Here is a 21707-nt window from a genome sequence, read left to right on the forward strand (position 1 = left end):
GAAAAAACAAACCTGTATATTTTGTGAACTGTAATTTATATGGATGCCCGATATATCGGTATCGACCGATATATGTTAATTTTTAATGTTATCAGTTTCAGACTGAAAATTTTGCCGATATATTAAAGCCGATTAATAATGTATTATTTCCTTCAGCTGAGACTCCTCAGATGCGCACTGTTCAACATGATGGTTTTAAATTGCTTGAAATATGATTGAAATCACTTCAAAAAAAGGAAAATACTGTTAAGTGCAACATGAGCTGTCATATCGGCTGCATAAAATTATAATGAGAACATTATTATTGTGTGTTTGGGACGTGGATTTTAATGGCGAGACTTTTGTTTTTGTAATCAGGCTCTGAAAAATTATATAAAAACTTGGATTTAGATTCATCGGCCAATATATCGGTTATCAGCTTTCAAATATCGGTGTTTTATCGGTATTTTCAAATATCGGTGTTTTATCGGTATTATCAAATATCGGTGTTTTATCTGTATTTTCAAATATCGGTGTTTTAATGGTATTTTCAAATATCTGTGTTTTATCTGTATTTTCAAATATCTGTGTTTTATCGGTATTTTCAAATATCAAATATCGGTGTTTTATCGGTATTATCAAATATCTGTGTTTTATCTGTATTTTCAAATATCTGTGTTTTATCTGTATTTTCAAATATCTGTGTTTTAATGGTATTTTCAAATATCGTGTTTTATCGGTATTTTCAAATATCAAATATCGGTGTTTTATCGGTATTATCAAATATCTGTGTTTTATCTGTATTTTCAAATATCTGTGTTTTATCTGTATTATCAAATATTGGTGTTTTATCGGTATTTTCAAATATCGGTGTTTTAATGGTATTTTCAAATATCGGTGTTTTATCTGTATTATCAAATATTGGTGTTTTATCGGTATTTTCAAATATCAAATATCGGTGTTTTATCGGTATTTTCAAATATCAAATATCTGTGTTTTATCGGTATTTTCAAATATCAAATATCTGTGTTTTATCGGTATTTTCAAATATCAAATATCTGTGTTTTATCGGTATTTTCAAATATCTGTGTTTTATCTGTATTATCAAATATCGGTGTTTTATCTGTATTTTCAAATATCAAATATCTGTGTTTTATCGGTATTTTCAAATATCTGTGTTTTAATGGTATTTTCAAATATCAAATATCTGTGTTTTATCGGTATTTTCAAATATCTGTGTTTTATCTGTATTTTCAAATATCAAATATCTGTGTTTTATCGGTATTTTCAAATATCTGTGTTTTAATGGTATTTTCAAATATCAAATATCTGTGTTTTATCGGTATTTTCAAATATCTGTGTTTTAATGGTATTTTCAAATATCTGTGTTTTATCGGTATTTTCAAATATCAAATATCTGTGTTTTATCGGTATTTTCAAATATCAAATATCTGTGTTTTATCGGTATTTTCAAATATCAAATATCTGTGTTTTATCTGTATTTTCAAATATCAAATATCTGTGTTTTATCGGTATTTTCAAATATCAAATATCTGTGTTTTATCTGTATTTTCAAATATCAATTATCTGTGTTTTATCTGTATTTTCAAATATCGGTGTTTTAATGGTATTTTCAAATATCGGTGTTTTATCTGTATTATCAAATATTGGTGTTTTATCGGTATTTTCAAATATCAAATATCTGTGTTTTATCTGTATTTTCAAATATCTGTGTTTTAATGGTATTTTCAAATATCAAATATCTGTGTTTTATCGGTATTTTCAAATATCTGTGTTTTATCGGTATTTTCAAATATGGGTATCGGCCAAAATGTTAATATCGGTGCATCCTTAGTAATTTATTCCTGTGATCAAAGCTGAATTTTCAGCATCATTACTCCAGTCTTCACATGATCCTTCAGAAATCAGTGTAATATGATGATCTGATGCATTTATGATTATTATTAATGTTGAAAACCGTCGTGCTGCTTTATATTTCTGTGGAAACTGTGATACATTTTATTTTTCAGGATTCTTTAACGAATAGAAAGTTCAAAAGGACCAGCATGAAAATGAAATCTTTTGTGACATTATAAATGTCTTGACTGTCACTTGTGATCAGTTTAATGCATCCTTGCAGAATAAAAGTATATACAATGTGTACTGACCCCAAACCTTTGAATGTTATAGTGAATATTCTTGCAATATTATGACGGCAAGAAAACCTTAGTACTCAAGTGGCATTAAAAAAACTGGATGTTTGAGTAACTTCTGGATGTCAAAATGCTTTGTGATTTATGATATTTGACCCTAAAGACAAAAAAAAAAACTGACCGTAGAAGAAGACTGTATTGTTTATTGAATCGTGTCGTGTCGTGTATAGAATCGTAAATATGGAGATCAAATCTTTTAAAAAATCTCGTCACATATTAAGAATATCTATATGGCAGTTTTTCCCCATGATATCGGTGTCAAAATGGTGGCCAGTGGAAACGCTGAGTGGCTTGTAACTTTGGAAAATCACTAGTCTCAGTGGCCGGTCAGCAATGAAGTGAATGTGAAGCCCTGATACCGACATTTGAACAACACAAAGCGGGTTTAAATGTGCGAGGTTGCTTTAACTTGGGCTCGGGTGAGTCGGCTCGCTGTGGTGTGTCAGGCTCAGGTTGTTCGGCAGCAGTCTTGTGCTCTCGTCTCTCTGTCTCTCCGTACATCGTGTTACTGTGAGTCTCACCGCACATGACAGGCAGAGTGTGTGAGGAACAGAGAGAACAGAGAGGAGGGATCAGAGGAAATAACAAATCGCGGGCGAGAAGGAAAGCACTGATCGTTCGTCTCGCTCTGTGATCCTCCAGCTCTCTGTGATTTGTGTTTTTATGCCTTCCCTTTAAAGGTGCTGTAAGCGATTTAGTATTCTGGAGCGCCAGCCATAAACTGTTCCTGCTACCTGACAGATATTAGTGTGTGTGTGTGTGTGTGTGTGTGTGTGTGTGTGTGTGTGTGTGTGTGTGTGTGTGTGTGTGTGTGTGTGTGTGTGTGTGTGTGTGTGTGTGTGTGTGTGTGTGTGGCAATCATAGGCTCTGCAAACAGCAACAAATGAGTGTGGGAGGCGGCCTGTGCTATTATAGCCAATCAGAATCGCTCACTGCCTGTCAATCATCGTGCAGCTTTAGGTTTGTTGACATGACATTAGTTGAGAAGTCTGGTGTGAGTAAGCAAATCGACGCTCATGTATGTTTTTAAAAAATATATTATTAATTGTCTAAATATATTAAAAATATATTTTTAAAAAACATTAAAGAAATTGTAGAACAATTACAATGTCAATTAGCAAAAAGTATAAAATTATGTTTTTTAATATTTAACAATATTAGATATTTTTACACGTCTAAATGTAAAAAAATCTATAGAGTATTACATTTTTTTTTAAATCAATTATTTCAGTGTCATCTAGCAAAATGGCTCAAAGAGCTTACACCATTATATATTTTTTACAATTATAAATCTATGTTTTTAAATATTTAAAAATATTATAAATATTTAAATATTAATGTTTACATTTTTACACTTTATAATATTTTTTTCAAATATATTTTTAAATTTCTAAATATTTAAAAAGCATAAAATATATATTTGTAAATTAAAGTTTAAAAAACAGCTCAAAGCACTTACAGTGCTATATATATTTTTGAATTATAAAACTTTTAAAATATTTAAAAATATATTAGAAATATTTATATTAAAAAGTCAATATTTACACTTCACTTTATTTATTTTTATATATTTTTAAATGTGTATATTTAAAAATCTTGCATTTGGGCAAAATATATTTACTTGAAAAATATTGCAGGTTAATTTTATAGGCTCAAAGTGCTTACACTTTCTCTATATAGTCATTTTAATATAAACTTATTTAAATTTAATCTATATTATAATAATTATTTTAAATCTAAATATTTAAATAAAAACATTTAATGAAAAAATTAAACTGTACATTTTTTAATGCATTTTAAATATTGTAGAATAAATAAAAAATCCACAAGCACAAAATTAAAAAATATATATTAATAACATAGCAGAACATTTTATTTTATCCATTGTGGCTAGTGAATATTTTGATAGTGAATAATGTGTCGAATCGAAAAATAGAGGATTACATTTTGGTGAAAGATTATAAAGTTGTTTTTTAGGAATAACGTGCGCAGATGAATCATTGACATTATGGTGTGTGTGTGTGTGTGTGTGTGTCACCTGCTCTAGAAGGTTCTGGAGTCGCTCTGCCTCGAGGTCGATGACAAACTTCTTCTCCTGCCGCCGGTCCAGGTCTTCCAGAAGTCTTCGGTAACTCGCGTCGTTGAAGTTCTCCACACAGATGGCGCTGACCTGCCAACCGTTCTGACCCGCCTTCTCCATTATGGCCTGCAGGATCGCGTATCCTAGCAACAACAACACAATAAACACTCATGTGAGACCCTGGACCACAAACCCAGTCACATGACTCACGGGTATATCTGTGGCAATAGCAACTATACATTGTACGGGTCAAAATTATCCATTTTTCTTTTATGCCAAAAATCATGAGGATATTAAGATCATGCTCCATGAAGATATTTAGTAAATTTCCTACCGTAAATATATAAAACATGTATTTTTGTGAGTGAATGCAGCACAATCGTGAACATAAATGCACAACTTTAAAGCAGATTTTCTCAATGTTTACATTTTTTTCTAATAGTTGTATCTCAGCCGAACATTGTCCAATCCTAACAAACCACACATCAATGGAAAGCATATTTATTCAGCTTTCATGTGATGTATACATCTCAATTGTAAAAAATTGACCCATGTGACTGGTTTTGTGGTTCTTATGCTACAGTAAATCTTGACGTGAACATGCATATATTCGTAGAGATTGAATGAAGCGCATAGTCTGGCTAACGTCAGACCTCGTCTCATTGTTTCTACAGGTGTGTTTGTGTGTGTGGTGTGTTTCTACAGGTGTGTGTTTGCGTGTGTGTGCGCTCTGGCTTCATCTCCAGTCCAAATGTCCCGTGTGTGTTCTGCCGCGGTGTGCCAGTGATGTCGGCCAAGAGCAACAGATGTCCTTTAAATTGGCCCTTAGTCGCACCGCAGGACTTTGGACATCAGGACAAATGCAGCGTCTGAATGTGAGAGCAACACATATAACACAAACCACAACACACACACAGACCACAGATGACCATGAGCTCTCACACTCACACACACACACACACAATAATAAGGAATAGCGCCAGCTGTCCTGTGAGTAAACACAGACTGCCGACAGAGACCTGGAGAATCCTCTGTACACACTCCTCAGTCTGTGTGTGGACCGAACACACTGGGTTTCCTCTCACTCCTCGTGTCGGGTGTGTGTACAGTGTGTGAATTTATACAGGCATGCATAAGCAAATATCATTGATCATCTCCTAACAAGGCCACATTATTAAGGTCTGGTTAGATTAGATAGTAGACGAGAGAGAGACACATTCCCGTTCACACCTGGTGTTTTAATCCGTCTCTTCTGTCCACTTTCAAACACTTCTTCGAGAGGAGAGTCTATGAACGGGTAAATGTTTGGGTTTCTTCAGATCTTTCGATCTAATGTACAGAATAAGCTCGTGTAATTTACATATGAACACGACCGGAGACGACGGAGAAACACACTGAGAGCGACAGCTTTAGTTTCTGCTCTGACACACACGAGATCAGCCGAACGCTGTAAGTGTGTGTGAGAAATCAGTACATTTTTCATCTTCAAACCAAAACTTTGGTCTCCAGTCGAGAGTTTAAACCCGTCTGGCTCGAGCTCTTCTCATAATGTTCACGTGTGAGATCAGAAGACGGTGTTTTCCCAGCGAGCGATATCCAGCGTCTAGGTTAACTATAGACCCGATATAGTCCGGCTATGAGTGACACACTTCTAGCCAAAATAACCTTGAATTTGGTTACATGTCCTTGAAATATCTTGCGGGATGTTTGATTTTCCATCATATAAGCAAAGTCAACAGTGATTACAAGTGTTTGGTTTCAATTCTTCACTTATTTCATGACTATAGTCTATTCTTGCGGCTGTGGTTCGTCTATAAAATTTTCACTGACAGCTCAAATTTTGCCTTGTTTTAGCCGAGATGTCTGGACTGTGATTCGACGGCTATTAGACGGTCTTTTAAGCTGGATTGTGTCGGCTTGAACACATTCGATCACATGAGCGTTCACACAATGAAAGCAATCCGATCCTATGTGTTTTTGACTTCTTCTGGAAGTGGTGGAAAGTGGACAAGCTCAAAACCTCTCAGACCCCGTTTACACCGGTATTTAGTGTTGTCCACGTGCGATCCGATCGATCAAAACGCATTGCTGAGTTAGCAGTGCTGAGAGTTTACCAACAGTGAAAAGTCAGTGTTCATAAAGAAAGACAGTTGTGAGAAACTAGACTCACGCAGAACCAAACATGTCCATAGATGGCCAGTTTCTCTGCTAAAGTGAGCGTGCCAGAGCCGATGGCTTTGTCAGTTACGCTGGGCCTGTAACTGGAGATGTTAGTTTAAAGGGGGTGCTATAAAACCCTTTTCACAAGATGTAAAGTAAGTCTCTGATGTCCCCAGAGTGTGTGTGTGAAGTTTTAGCTCAAAATACCCCACAGATATTTTTATATATCATGTTAAAATCGATACTTTTTGAGGGTGAGCAAAAACACACCGTTTTGTGTCTGTCCCTTTAAATGCAAATGAGCTGCTGCTCCCGGCACAGGGGGCGGAGCTTCAACAGCTCGTGTCCTTTTACCACACACACACACAACTTTGTAACTTTGCAGATGTTGTTTATGATCAAACAGCAACATTACACACTAACTACAGTTAGAAAAGTCAAATCATACTCAACTACCTCTTTAACTGTGCAAGCCGAGCGGATTCCAGCGCTGTTATAATGGCACGGCAATGTAAATAAAGAGGATTATTATGTATTAAAGGACGTTCACTAAAGGACGATCCATTAAGATATTGTCTTTTTTCCCCGCTTTAAATCATTTTAAAGACACAGAACAATTGTGTGTCTCAGAGCAACACATAGCAATGTTTGGTTTCTAAATTAATCAGCATTTCTGAGCGATCCATTTATAAATCCATATTCCTCAATGAATCAACCGTTTGAATGAATCAGTTGCATGAATGACTCAATGATCTCTCAAGGTTTTAGTTTTATAAAAAATAAAAAAAACTGTTTTTTATATATATATCTCTCTCTATATATATATATATCTATATATATAAAAAACATTTAAATATATATATATATAGCATATATAGCGCTATACCTTTGTGTGTGTGTGTATATATATATATATATATATACATTATATATATATATATATATCTATTTGTGTGTATATATATGTTCAAAATATTATGTTTTAAACATTAGTCACATGGCAGTATTTATGCAATTGTAATAGCAGAGTAAATACTTGCAGCTTTTGTGCCACTTCTGCAGTGCAAAACTTTATTTTGTTGATGATTTAATTTGTTAATATGTTTTAAAAAAAGATGATGCATACATCTAATAAGGTTAGGGAAAAATCTTATTTTAATGGTAAAAATGCCCCTGCAATCAATTTAAGGGCAAAATGTAATTTCTGTCACTGCTGTGAACTAACATGAGGAATATGACAACTTGTCCACGACAGGCCTAAACAAACAGATATCAGCAAAGAAACATTATAATCGTCATCAAGAATATCCCATCAAATATTGAGATATCATTTTTTGTGCATATCGCACACCCGAAAGACATTTCTGCTAATTTCATTGCTGTTTTTTGTATGAATGTAAAAGTGTCTTTTAATAAGCTTTCCTGTGTTACTCAAGCTACAAGACAAACTGTTGTTTGTTGTTTTACATCTAAAGTCTCAGTAAAGTAACATAAAATGCTAAATATAAACTAAAACCGTGAGAGTCATTGAGTCATGAGTCATCCAACTTGGCCAAAGGGCGGCTTTTAGCCAAATAAAAGAGTTTAATGAAAGACTTTTACTGTTCATTTATGTGTAGTTAAATCTGCCGAGAATCAAATGAATAGATTTCTTTTTTTTTCTCCACAAGCATCCCGACTTCATTTCACCGCTGCCAGTGATGCTAACGTCTCTAGACAAGCCGGACGTTCCCCCGCGATTAGCCGTTTCACATGTGTGCTAGCGAGCGAGCCGAGGCGCTTAGGCGGAGGGGGATGTTTCCGCAATGCAGATCCGCCGACGGAGGTGTGAGGTCAACGCAAGTGTCTCCGAGCCGGATGATCCGCAGGGAATCAGCAAAAAAACAAGCAAAATTGACTGGAAAAAACATTACGCTGCGTCGCTCCTCAGATGAAGCAACCTCGTATTGAAAGACTAGGGGTCAAATTCAAGCCTCGGCACTTATTAATCGAGAGAGGAGATGGAGAACATGAAGGAAGCGGATGCGAGTAGATCCATTAGCTTCTCTTTCTCGCCTTTAAGCAGGAGATCACGGATGACTGAGTGACTGGCTTGCGGCCCGTGCCGCTCGGGGCTCGAGGATGAGCAGTTAACGCTCCACTGACCTCAGCGCTGTGGAGGAACAGCAGGAGGGAGATCTCAGGCCAGCGCCGGGCTTAAACTGGGCCGAAGAAGAGCCAACTGCAGCCTGGACAACTATATCAAGAGATTCTCCTTGTCTGAAAGGCCTGACACACACACACACACACACACACGGAGACAGGTCTTGCCTCGCTCCAGGACGCCCATGATGCCAGACAAGAGAATCAGACCGCAGCTGTGCCACAAATGTGTGCGCACTCGTAAAAATAAAGGTTCAGAAACAGGCTTCTCGCAGGGGTGACATAGGAGATGCATTTTTTGGGCTCTTTAAAGAAGCTTTCAGTGAACATTCTAAAAAGAACCTTTTGTGGAATGGAAGGTTCCATGGAACCATCGATGCCAAATAAAGAACCTTCATTTTTAAAGGGTAACTAAACAACTGGTCAGAGCCTAACTCCACCCACTGGCAATATTTGAAAAACTCAAGGGGACGAAACGAGGGGGAAAAAACGAACAAATTATGTTATCGTTTACAATTGATCGTTCGCAAAATTGATTGTCCGACAAGCTACACCGCTCTCACACACACCATGTTCTCACGCAGAGAGGACACTGACACACACTGACAGACACAGACCAGCTTACTTTTCGGTTACTTTTGACATTAAACAAATTAAACAAAGTCTCACCTTTCAAATTTGGTAATTTTTAAAAAGAAATTTAAACAATAAATAGCGTTTTGTGTCTCTTTAATGTGTGTGTCAGATCGCTGTGTCGCCTCAGTTAAAGCCGCTCGTGAACCGATCATCTCTTCCTTCTAGTTCATTTATAGCATCAAATAAACATGAATGAACATCAGAAGGAATGTTGTTTTAACCGCGGAAAGACGTCAGTACACTCCGCTTCTCAAGTTCAAATCCTCCATCGTTAATCTACTAACTCTCCTGACTGCTGTCGGACAAAATGGTGGATGGCGAAGTATGATTGGTCAGATCACCTGTCAATCAAGCTCCCTGCGAAGGGTAAATTACAGTCTTATAATCAGGGGTGCACATAACTCTTTCAGTGAGTTACTCAGGTGAGTACCAGGAGATGGTGTTTGGTACTCAAGCTGTCAATCACAGCTGTCACATTCCCGTTTTTATAGCATCAAATAACTAACGAAAACCAAACTTATTTTAAAAAACAAACACTTAAATTTACATCAGCGTGAAAAAAAACGACCTAAAATGACTGAAAACATCTTTCGGAAAAATTAATTTGAAGTGTAATTTGATTGTTTAGTTTCCATCGCGTTCATTAGACTTCATGGAGTCAAAAATTGTCGATCTCCGAATGCGGCATAACAGGGAGGAGAGTAAAGATGGAAAGCTCCTAAAGCTTAGGTCCATATAAATTCACGGATTATTCGTTGTCGTTAGTGAAAATCTTGTATTTGAAAAAGGATCCTCATATAAGAAACAATACTAAAATTCAGTCAGTTCATTCGCATTCAGAGATTTACTACTTTTGAATGCCGGCGGACACAGCCACAGTGAGTTGTTCAAAATCTTTATTTTTAGTAAACTCTGTGTTCACAAACAATGTAGTCAATGCTGGAGTTCATGTGTAGAGCCGCTGGTGACACTTCAAGCTCAGTGTCATGTTGTCGAGCCGCATTAGTGTTTTAAAAGTAGCAATTTTTGATGCTATCATATACGTGCCCCTAGCTCTCCCGTTCAAAAGGCAATTTGACCGAAAACGAAAATACGGTCAAACTTAAAAGTGCCGTTTCCGTTCTAATTATGCTTTTACACGAATGTTTGACTTGGTAGATTAACAAAAAGACCCTAGTGGGGGCGTGGCTAGTGAGCCGTTGGCAGGGCCATCATACGTCACATGGCACCACAACTTCCAATAGGAAAATTCAACTGCAGTAGCCACCGTTCAACCTGAAGAGGGCAGCACTCAGACACTTTACACCATATATGTGACCCTGAACCACAAAACTTTTTTTTTAATTGGGATTTATACATCACATGAAAGCTGAATAAATTATCTTTCCATTGATGTGTGGTTTGTTAGGATAGGACAATATTTGGTCGAGACACAACTATTAGAAAATCTGGAATCTGAGGAGCAAAAAAATGTAAACATTGAGAAAATCTCCTTTAAAGTTGTGCATTTATGTTCACGATTGTGCTGCATTCACTCACAAAAATACATGTTTTATATATTTACGGTAGGACATTTACTAAATATCTTCATGGAACATGATCTTAATATCCTCATGATTTTTGGCATAAAAGAAAAATCTATCATTTTGACCCATACAGTGTATACAAAATATACCCGTGCGGCTCCAGACTGGGTTTGTGGTCCAGGGTCACATATTACAAGTATTTTCTTAGATAAGTTCACTGTATGTGCACATTCTTTAAAATAAATGTCAGATTTGAAACGTGTTCAAAATCTTCATGTTTTTTCTCTTATTATTCAGCAGCAAAGAGAATTGAATCACAGCATATGATTGGCTGTTCACTACAGATGATGTCACACTTTCACATGCATGTGCTCCATAGTTCTGCATAAACTCAGAATCATAGAAAGTTGATTGGTTTGGGTTTTGTCATCTCGAACTCTGTAACCCTGAGTTTGTTCAACTACGGGTTTAGTGCTGACACAAACTTTGATATGTTTGATGAATATGTGTTTGTGCCGCTGCTCACCTCTGTCGGTGTCGTACAGGAAGACGAAGCGGCTCCAGTCGTAGTGGTCGAGAAGACTCATGAGCGCCCCCCGGATGGAGGGACGAAGCTGCAGCACGAACTGAGTCTCGCCCTCGGCAGGGAAACTGGGCGTCACCAGAGAGATGTGCAGCGCACTGCAGAACGACGTCAGCGTGTGGACCGAGCGCTTGTCGTACAGGCCGAAGATCGCGAACACTCCTCGGGAATACTGCGAACAGACTGCAGAGAAAGAGAGGCAGACTGTAAGTGTCACACGTCACACAGCGAACAACAAGAGGGAGAGACTAACAAAAAACAGGTGAAAATCCAAAAATGAGAATATTGTGAAAAGGTTTTCATAAGCTGTAAGCCATAATCATCAAAATTATAACAAATAAAGGCTTGAAATATCTCACTTTGCATGTAATGAGTCTATATAATATATTAGTTTCACATTTTAAGTTGAATTACTGAAATCATTTTTTTTTTTCAACTTTTGAACGCATGATCATTTTTGGAGTTTCACCTGTAATTAGCACTTAATTTTTCTTTCAAGTTCACAGAATTTAGAATTTAGACGAACTTAAGTTTAACTGAAACTGGGCTGGGATGTTTATTTCCCAGCATGCTTTGCCGATGACACTCTGAAGGGAGAGTAAATGCTAAAATTAAGTGTAATATAAATGTTTTTGTGTGTAAGATTAATGTTACGTGGGATATTTAGTAGTGATTAATGTTTTGTTATGCTAATTTAGAATAATTTCTGGTAATGTTGGTCTTAGGATATTACCATCATGATGACGAGTGGAGCATGCGCTTGATCTGAGAGCAAATAATATCGTAATATTGTTGCACTCACACAGCAAGTGCTTCTGTATAACATACTATTGTTAATAAATTAGTATGTCAGCAAACTAGCTTGTTAAAACTAGCTAAGTTTATACTAATGAAAGTGTTCACACTGAGATTACATGTAAGTTTTAAGTTAAATGTGTGAATTAGTGTACTCAAACATGTCAAGTTAAGAACAATTAAAATGTTTAAGTACAAAATAAAAATCTGCCAGTTCTGCTTACTTAAACTCTGAATTTCTTAACTGATTGCCTTAAATGTTTTAAGTTTTGCCAACTTATTCGGGTTTACAGTGTAGCCAAAATAAAAAATTATCAGAAATAAACCAGATTAATAGTCACTTCTTAGATATAAATATATATTTAAATTAAATCTGATTCTGAATCATTGAATGGCTTTCAGTTTTACTACAGCAACATCATTGTAAGACAAGTAAGAGTAGTTTACAGCTAATGTTTCAAATTTATATTAGTCAGGCTACTTGTTTAGCAGTCGCATTAAAACTAGTAGAAAACTGGCTTACACTTTATTTTAAGGTGTCATTGTTACAATGTAATTATATTTAAGTGCTGAGTAATATTAATAATTAACTACATGTACTTACTATAGGGTTAGGGTTTGGTTGAGGGTTAGTTGCATGTAATTATGCATAATTTACTGTTATTACTATGGTAAGTACATGTAACAAGGACACTGTAAAATAAAGTGTTACCTAGAATTTTGAATTTTCACTGGTATCTAAAATATTGGTGTCAAAACTGCATGTTTTTGCAAAAAAAATTGACGGTAAATGTTCTTAAGTCATCAGAAAAAAGTTAGTTTTAGGCTGTGTGTGTGTGTGTGTGTGTGTGTGTGTGTGTGTGTGTGTGTGTGTGTGTGTGTGTGTGTGTGTGTGTGTGTGTGTGTGTGTGTGTGTTATTAAACATACTATACATTAAAATGTAGTTTCTGAATTACATTACATTGCATCATTGTTTAATATTCATTGAAAAAAATGCTCAAAATGGCAGAAATCTTACAGTAAGCTACAATAGGAATAATTGTCTTCATACAAAATATAAATATTGTTATTCTGAGGTGAAACATGACTGTTCTTGACCGGCTTCGTAAGATTTAAGTTCAATAATAAACACATTTTACCATGTTTTTCTGAGAGCGAGTGAAAGAAAGAGACTTCAGTAGTCAGTGTTTAATCTTCAAAGGAGTCAAGCAAACACACTCACACTCACACACACACACAAGCTTGTCTGTCGGCTCTTTGATGTAAGTTTAAAACGTTGCGTTTTCTTCCGCTTTCTATGAATGACACACTGTGGTGTTTCACTGCAGGATCAGACAGACTGCTCTCGCTCTCCTCTTTTATTTGTCACTCAGATGTTTCTTTCTCGGAAACTCAATTCCGACTCTCTAAACTAAAGCATTCGTCTGTGTGTTTGTAAAATATGGATGAACATCTATGTGTGAAAAACATCCATCACCAATCCAATGGAATTATTGACGATGAAAAATAATATGAATTTCTCCATCATAATGTACTGTCTGATTCATCAACAGAGCAATTAAGGGAAGGACGAGCCGTCTGTCCAGTTATTTATAGAGCGAGCGACACTCTCGACTCACGGGGGAAATATCCGTCACCATGGAGATACCGGCCGCCGTTTGTAAAAGTGCTGTGATGATCAAGATGGAGGAAGAATAATACTTTATTAATACAATGTTAACTGAAAAAAACAAAGTCTTACAATGCCTTATCAGAGACGTGAAAAGGTTGTTGCTGAAGTGGAGAAAGTTACTATATGTTGATGAAACATTATGAAATTTAGTTGTTTTTATGAACAGTAAAACATGAAAAAGATCATTACTTTGAATAAAACAATATATACCGTATACATATTTTTTTACTCATTTACACTGTAAAAAAAATCTTAAAGGGGTGGTATAACGCCCTTTTCACAAGATGTAAAGTAAGTCTCTGATGTCCCCAGAGTGTGTGTGTGAAGTTTTAGCTCAAAATACCCCACAGATATTTTTATGTTAAAATCGTCACTTTTTGAGCGTGAGCAAAAACACACCGTTTTGTGTCTGTCCCTTTAAATGCAAATGAGCTGCTGCTCCCGGCACAGGGGGTGGAGCTTCAAAAGCTGGTGTCCTTTTACCTCACACACACACACACACACACACACACTGAACATTTCAAAAACTTTTAGTCTTTTATATTCAAACCGGAGTCAGACAATGATGGAGAGACTCAAGAAGAAGTGACGACATGTAGAAGAACAGGACATTTCTGAATGGTTAGTTGATGAATTTATGCAGATTATGTGTAGTTATCTTCTAGTCACTGATTAGCATATATCATGATAATCTATAAATCGTGTTCCGGGGGCGGGGCTTATGTAAATTCTAGGGTTGGTGATGTCACTAACCCGGGAGGAATGTCGTGTAGTTCCTACCAGCCGTTTGTTGTAGTCCTTAAAAAGCAATTTCTGTAAAACCAAATATCTCCCTTTGCTCTGAACTTTGAGCGTTGTAACTTTGCAGATGTTGTTTATGATCAAACAGCAACATTACACACTAACTACAGTTAGAAAAGTCAAATCATAATCAACCACCGCTTTAATGGTACTTACTATAACTCAGCATTGCTGAGTATTTTCTGCTTAAAACTGCAGTGAACCAAAGACAGTCTCAAACACACGGTTTGAAATCGCTGGTGTTTCTGACGTCACACACTACCTTGTAACCAATCAGATCAACGTGTGATCGTCAACCAGTGGATCTCTGAGCTGAGTGAGTGGAGGCGGGGCTCATTTGCATATTCATAGAACCACGCATACTAAATGAGGGTGTCAAGTTACATTCAAGGAAAAAACTTTAAATATGTAATTTTGGTGATCAAAGATGAGTTTAAAAGGATAAAAATTATCAACTACATGTGGACTTTAAAACATAACTGCCTGTGTTTACGTGATAACTCGCCAAGACACGCATTTTGATATTATTTTGTTGTTTATTCGACTTCTTTTTCGCGGCTTTATTGCGCTTAAACACTTAGGGCCCTATCTTGCACCCAGCGCAATTGACTTTGAACACCGACGCATGTATCATTCCTATTTTGCACCCGCGCACAGCGGACTTTTCCCTCCACAGACGCACGTCGGTAAATTAGGGAATGAACTTGCGCTCGCGGGGGCGGTTCAGCGCAAAGAGAAGGCGTGTTCCGGCGCAAAACTTCAATGGTGCTATTTTCCAGTTTTAGAAAGCAATTGCGCCATTGACCAAGAAAAAAACAGTCTAAAGACAGTGGCGCGTTGCGCGTTAGTGATATGGTATTTTAAGGGCGCGTGCTTGGCCATAATGTTAACCCGCATCCACTTTGATTCTCTAATATAAACAGATGCAGCAGTTTTCATTTTTGCAAATCATACATTATTACAAGGAAAAATATTAACACACGAGGGAAATCATTGGTATGTCCGTGAAGATGTGAAAAAGATCTATCTAGATAAAAAAAAATAAAAAAATCTAGATTAGGCTACACATTTACCCAAATTATACGCCTGTTTAACCGAAGCTAATTTGGGTGTGTTTCTCCCATCATCCCCAATGTCACTTCTCTGTGTTTTACGGCCCTGACGAGAACGTCGGTTTCCTCGGCTGTGAACCGCTTCTGGCGTGCGCCGGCAAACCCGCCGTTATAATAGCGATCCGCCATGGAACAAGCGCGCCGGCTCTTTAAGGGAATGTGAGAGGACGCTCTGATTGGTTTATTTCACGTTACGCCCAAACCACACCTATGAATAATGAAGCTACTTCAGACCAACCCCTTTTAGATTTGCGTCGGGCGCAAGAGTCATTTATCCCGCCGGGAAAATAGCAACAGCGCCGGGATCCGCCCACAAAGTTACTTGCGCTTTGCACTTTGACACTTGCGTTTCAGATCGTTAAAATAGGGCCCTTAATCTTAATGTGTGTGTACTTTTGGGTGTGTTTGCGCACTTTCCCAACGCATCCAATCACCGGACTCTATTCTGCCAGTAACACTCACTCGACTAACGTCCAGTAAATAATATAGAACGCCAGTCAAAATCAAGATTGACAAAATCAATATTCTAATATATGGATAGAATCAAGTTTTGTCCTACATTCCTCTTCTTACTGAGTATCCCGTTTCACTCAGTATTACGTCAGGTTTGTGAAGAGCGTTTCATGTCGACTTCAGTGGCATCAGAGACGTCTCTATCTCTCTCTCTCTCTCTCTCTCTCGCTCTCTCGCTCACTCGCTCTCGCTCTCTCTCTCTCTCTCTCTCTCTCTCTCTCTCTCTCTCTCGCTCTCTCTCTCTCTCTCTCTCTCGCTCCCTCTCTCTCTCTCTCTGTCTCTCTCTCTCACTCTCTCTCTCTCTCTCTTTCTTTCTCTGTCTCCTCTCTCTCTCTGTCTCCTCTCTCTCTCTCGCTCCCTCTCTCTCTCTCGCTCTCTCTCTCTCTCTCTCTCTCGCTCCCTCCTCTCTCTCTCTCTCTCTCTCTCTCTCTGTTAAAAGAGGTCTTGTGTTATGTGACTGTTATAGTCGCTTGTCTTGTGGGGAAAGAGAAGAGCGGATCTTTTTTAACACAGCCTTGAGGTGTCTGAGCCTCATGTTTTTAAGAGTGCGTGCGTGTGTGTGTGTGTGTGTGTGTGTGTGTGTGTGTGTGCGCGCGCGCTTCAGGGGTGTGATGAAAACGCAGTCTCACACTGATGTCACTTTGCTAAACCTTCTAAATTTAATACACCAGTCGACCTGCCCTTTTGTCAGCCCACTCACACACACACTCACTTTATCAATCTTTTACCTTCTGATGAATGTATGAAATCACCTTCAGCCACAGAAATAATTGAGCTCATCTGTGTGGACTCGTCTCATTCAGAGATGGCAAACTATTCCACCTTTCCCTGTTCTCACTCCCCTAATATTTCTAATATTTTCAAATTTCATAACAACCACCCATAACACAATGTCAACCACCTAGCAACCACCCAGAACACAACCCATAACACAATGTCAACCACCTAGCAACCACCCAGAACACAACCCATAACACAATGTCAACCACCTAGCAACCACCCAGAACACAACCCATAACACAATGTCAACCACCTAGCAACCACCTAGCAACCACCCAGAACACAACCCAGAACCAGAGAATGTCTAATAAGGGGAGAAGGTTCACTCTCGCTACACTTCCGGCTTCTGACTGGTTGCAGTTCCACCCTGATTCCATATGAGGGCGCTCACAGGACGAGTGCAGAATGAATGGAGGTCTATGGAGCTATACCCCTCAAAATCCACTTTTCTCAAGATATAATTTTTTGTCTAGTAATTTGAATGTTGTTTTCGAAAGGAGATGCAAAGAAATTGCACATTGCTGGGTGTTAGATTTTTTAGAGTCACTTATTTGCTTTAAAAAGTCTTTCAAAATGTCAATGACGTCATACACATCGTACGACCAGAGATATTGCTTTACGGCAATCCTTCAGTCACTGTGGTGCTTTCGCGCTCTGCACTTTATTTTCTCTCGAGTCATCGCCAGCACAGCCGACACAGGTAAACACACGTGCTAGAAGAGTTTTTGCTTGAAGAGATTCTGGCCCCGCTTCGGATGCCATGATGCCATCAAGCGGTATCTCTGGTCGTAACCAGTCCTTCACTGACCAATCAGCGTTCATTAGCAGAATGCTAGCGTGTTATGGGCAACAACAACTCAACCTGTAAGAAATCGAAAGGACATAAGTACTCGTTCATTCAATTTTCGACCTATAACCCATGTTGAACTTGCCAAACCTACAATCAAATCTGAGATTTCTCAACGGCAATCGGCTGAAAGGGACAAATTTAGCCGTCTAGCCCATAGACTCCCATTCATTTTGCACTCATGGGCGATCGCCTCCAGTGGAACTCTGGTGGAACTACAACCAAAATTCGGTACAATAGGACTTAATAGGGAGTGAACAGGCTCTCCGTAGACGGGCTCTGCCAGAACACTATAGGCCCTATGCACAGCTGCACTACTTCCTGAACTTGTGCAGGCTCCTTTGTTTCCTGTCTGCCAGGATTGGCCAAACTGATTAATCCAGGTGTGTCTGATTATTGTTGTTGGTCAGACACACCTGGATTAATCAGTTTGGCCAATCCTGGCAGACAGGAAACAAAGGAGCCTGCACAAGTTCAGGAAGTAGTGCAGCTGTGCATAGGGCCTATAGCAACCACCCAGAACACAATAGCAACCACCTAGCAACCACCCAGAACACAACCCAGAACACAATAGCAACCACCCAGAACACAATAGCAACCACCTAGCAACCACCCAGAACACAATAGCAACAACCTAGCAACCACCCAGAACACAATGGCAACCACCTAGCAACCACCCAGAACACAATGGCAACCACCTAGCAACCACCCAGAACACAATAGCAACCACCTAGCAACCACCCAGAACACAATGGCAACCACCTAGCAACCACCCAGAACACAATAGCAACCACCTAGCAAACACCCAGAACACAATAGCAACAACCTAGCAACCACCCAGAACACAATAGCAACCACCTAGCAACCACCCAGAACACAATAGCAACAACCTAGCAACCACCCAGAACACAACCCAGAACACAATAGCAACCACCTAGCAGCCACCCAGAACACAATAGCAACAACCTAGCAACCACCCAGAACACAATAGCAACCACCCAGAACACAATAGCAACCACCTAGCAACCACCCAGAACTTATATATATATATATATATATATATATATATATATATATATATATATATATATATATAATTAGGGCTGTCCGAAAAAACGCTTTATTAACGGCGTTAACGCAAACCCATTTTTAACGGTGTTCATTTTTTTATCACGTGATTAACGCCTAGCAAACTTTGTAGTTTTTTTCACATGCTTTTGCAACAACTGGTAACATTAGTAAAACTACAACACCACAGCGGATCTAGCTAGACCAGAAACAAAACAACAGGCACAAAGAGTGGACGAGAGGCGCAGCGCCGAGCCGTGTCTAGCACAACTCGTATCGCACATCGGACGCACAATTTCTCAGTTTATGGCCAGCAATAAAAACGGCGAATGGCGCGCCGGTGTGTGTACACTCATAGAGAATAATGTGTTCGAATTTTAAATACGAGGCGCTGCGCTTCTCGTCCGGTGTGCAACAGCCTTTAATGTTACGTTTTGAGTGGATGAATGATGAGTGCGAGACGCCGATGCCAATAAGATTCTGAATGGAAAGTTTACTTTTAAAAAGTTGCCAAATGAGTGATCTGTGATCTGTGTGTTGTGTCGTTGTGAACTGAGCGATCATCGCAGCATGTTCAGTATGAAATACCACTTGATGGTCAAACACACACACACACACACACACACACACAGCTGATGCGTCGCTACGCCCACTCGTCATTATCAGTAACGTCACCTCGTCAGTATTTATTTCACCCTTTTATTGATGGACAGTGTTACATTGTGTGAGAGATTATTTGCTCCAAGTGAGAATGTTAGTGTGAAATTGAACACAGTTTATGCCAATGTTGTTTTCAATAAAAAACATTTGCACAAAGCAAGCCGATACACTTTTCCATGTTAATAAGAGCATTAAAATGAGAAAAAATAATGGGACAAAAAGAAATCAAGAGACATTTAGAATAGATAAAAATGTGCGATTAATCGCGAGTTAACTATGACATTAATGCGCTTAATCGCGAGTTAACTATGACATTAATGTGATTAATCGCGAGTTAACTATGACATTAACGTGATTAATCGCGAGTTAACTATAACATTAATGTGTTTAATCGCGAGTTAACTATGACATTAATGTGATTAATCGCGAGTTAACTATGACATTAATGCGATTAATCGCGAGTTAACTATGACATTAATGCGATTAATTACGAGTTAACTATGACATTAATGTGATTAATCGCGAGTTAACTATGACATTAATGCGATTAATCGCGAGTTAACTATGACATTAATGCGATTAATCGCGAGTTAACTATGACATTAATGCGATTAATCGCGAGTTAACTATGACATTAATGTGATTAATCGCGAGTTAACTATGACATTAATGTGATTAATCGCGAGTTAACTATGACATTAATGTGATTAATCGCGAGTTAACTATGACATTAATGCGATTAATCACGAGTTAACTATGACATTAATGCGATTAATCGCGAGTTAACTATGACATTAATGCGTTTAATCGCGAGTTAACTATGACATTAATGTGATTAATCGCGAGTTAACTATGACATTAATGCGATTAATCGCGAGTTAACTATGACATTAATGCGATTAATCGCGAGTTAACTATGACATTAATGCGATTAATCACGAGTTAACAATGACATTAATGTGATTAATCGCGAGTTAACTATGACACTAATGCGATTAATCACGAGTTAACTATGGCATTAATGCGATTAATCGCGAGTTAACTATGACATTAATGTGATTAATCGCGAGTTAACTATGACATTAATGTGATTAATCGCGAGTTAACAATGACATTAATGTGATTAATCGCGAGTTAACTATGACATTAAAGTGATTAATCGCGAGTTAACTATGACATTAATGTGATTAATCGCGAGTTAACTACGACATTAATGTGATTAATCGCGAGTTAACTATGACATTAATGTGATTAATCGCGAGTTAACAATGACATTAATGTGATTAATCGCGAGTTAACTATGACATTAAAGTGATTAATCGCGAGTTAACTATGACATTAATGTGATTAATCGCGAGTTAACTATGACATTAATGTGATTAATCGCGAGTTAACTATGACATTAATGTGATTAATCGCGAGTTAACTATGACATTAATGCGCTTAATCGCGAGTTAACTATGACATTAATGTGATTAATCGCGAGTTAACTATGACATTAATGCGCTTAATCGCGAGTTAACTATGACATTAATGTGATTAATCGCGAGTTAACAATGACATTAATGTGATTAATCGCGAGTTAACTATGACATTAATGTGATTAATCGCGAGTTAACTATGACATTAATGCACGTCAACTATGACATTAATGCGATTAATCGCGAGTTAACTATGACATTAATGCGTTTAATCGCGAGTTAACTATGACATTAATGCACGTCAACTATGACATTAATGCGATTAATCGCAAGTTAACTATGACATTAATGCAATTAATCGCGAGTTAACTATGACATTAATGCGATTAATCACAATGACATTAATGTGATTAATCGCGAGTTAACTATGACATTAATGTGATTAATCGCGAGTTAACTATGACAGTAATGCGTTTAATCGCGAGTTAACTATGACATTAATGCACGTCAACTATGACATTAATGCGATTAATCGCGAGTTAACTATGACATTAATGCGATTAATCGCGAGTTAACTATGACATTAATGAGATTAATCGCGATTAAATATTTGAATCGTTTTACAGCCCTACTATATATATCCAAACATTTCACTATTTTGAGAGCGTAGGGAAGTCGACTCGATTACATAATTGGCAGTGCTTCATGGGAGTGGGCG

At 37.8% G+C, this 21707-nt stretch overlaps 1 protein-coding gene and 1 long non-coding RNA gene across 6 annotated transcripts in view; one reads left to right on the forward strand and one right to left on the reverse strand.

The window, feature by feature from the left end:
* The window catches only part of gria4a (glutamate receptor, ionotropic, AMPA 4a), a 122536-nt gene that overhangs the window by 82294 nt on the left and 18535 nt on the right, over positions 1-21707 (reverse strand). For all 5 annotated transcript variants that reach the window (XR_013797258.1, XM_079610151.1, XM_079610149.1 and 2 more), the window contains exons 3-4: positions 11263-11502; positions 4231-4415 (exon numbers count right to left, since the gene is read on the reverse strand). Coding sequence is in view for 4 of the 5 variants with exons in the window: in XM_079610151.1 (XP_079466277.1) it covers positions 4231-4415; positions 11263-11502 (425 nt within the window). In the remaining variant the exon portion in view is untranslated. The remainder of the gene's footprint in view (positions 1-4230; positions 4416-11262; positions 11503-21707) is intronic.
* The window catches only part of LOC306997127, a 47974-nt gene that overhangs the window by 12405 nt on the left and 13862 nt on the right, over positions 1-21707 (forward strand). The window contains exons 3-5 of the long non-coding RNA XR_013797268.1: positions 4240-4444; positions 4978-5147; positions 11282-11525. This is a non-coding gene — a long non-coding RNA (uncharacterized lncRNA). The remainder of the gene's footprint in view (positions 1-4239; positions 4445-4977; positions 5148-11281; positions 11526-21707) is intronic.

The sequence above is a fragment of the Phoxinus phoxinus genome, assembly GCF_949152265.1.
Source record: "Phoxinus phoxinus genome assembly, chromosome: 4".
NCBI classification, from domain to species: Eukaryota; Metazoa; Chordata; class Actinopteri; order Cypriniformes; family Leuciscidae; genus Phoxinus; species Phoxinus phoxinus.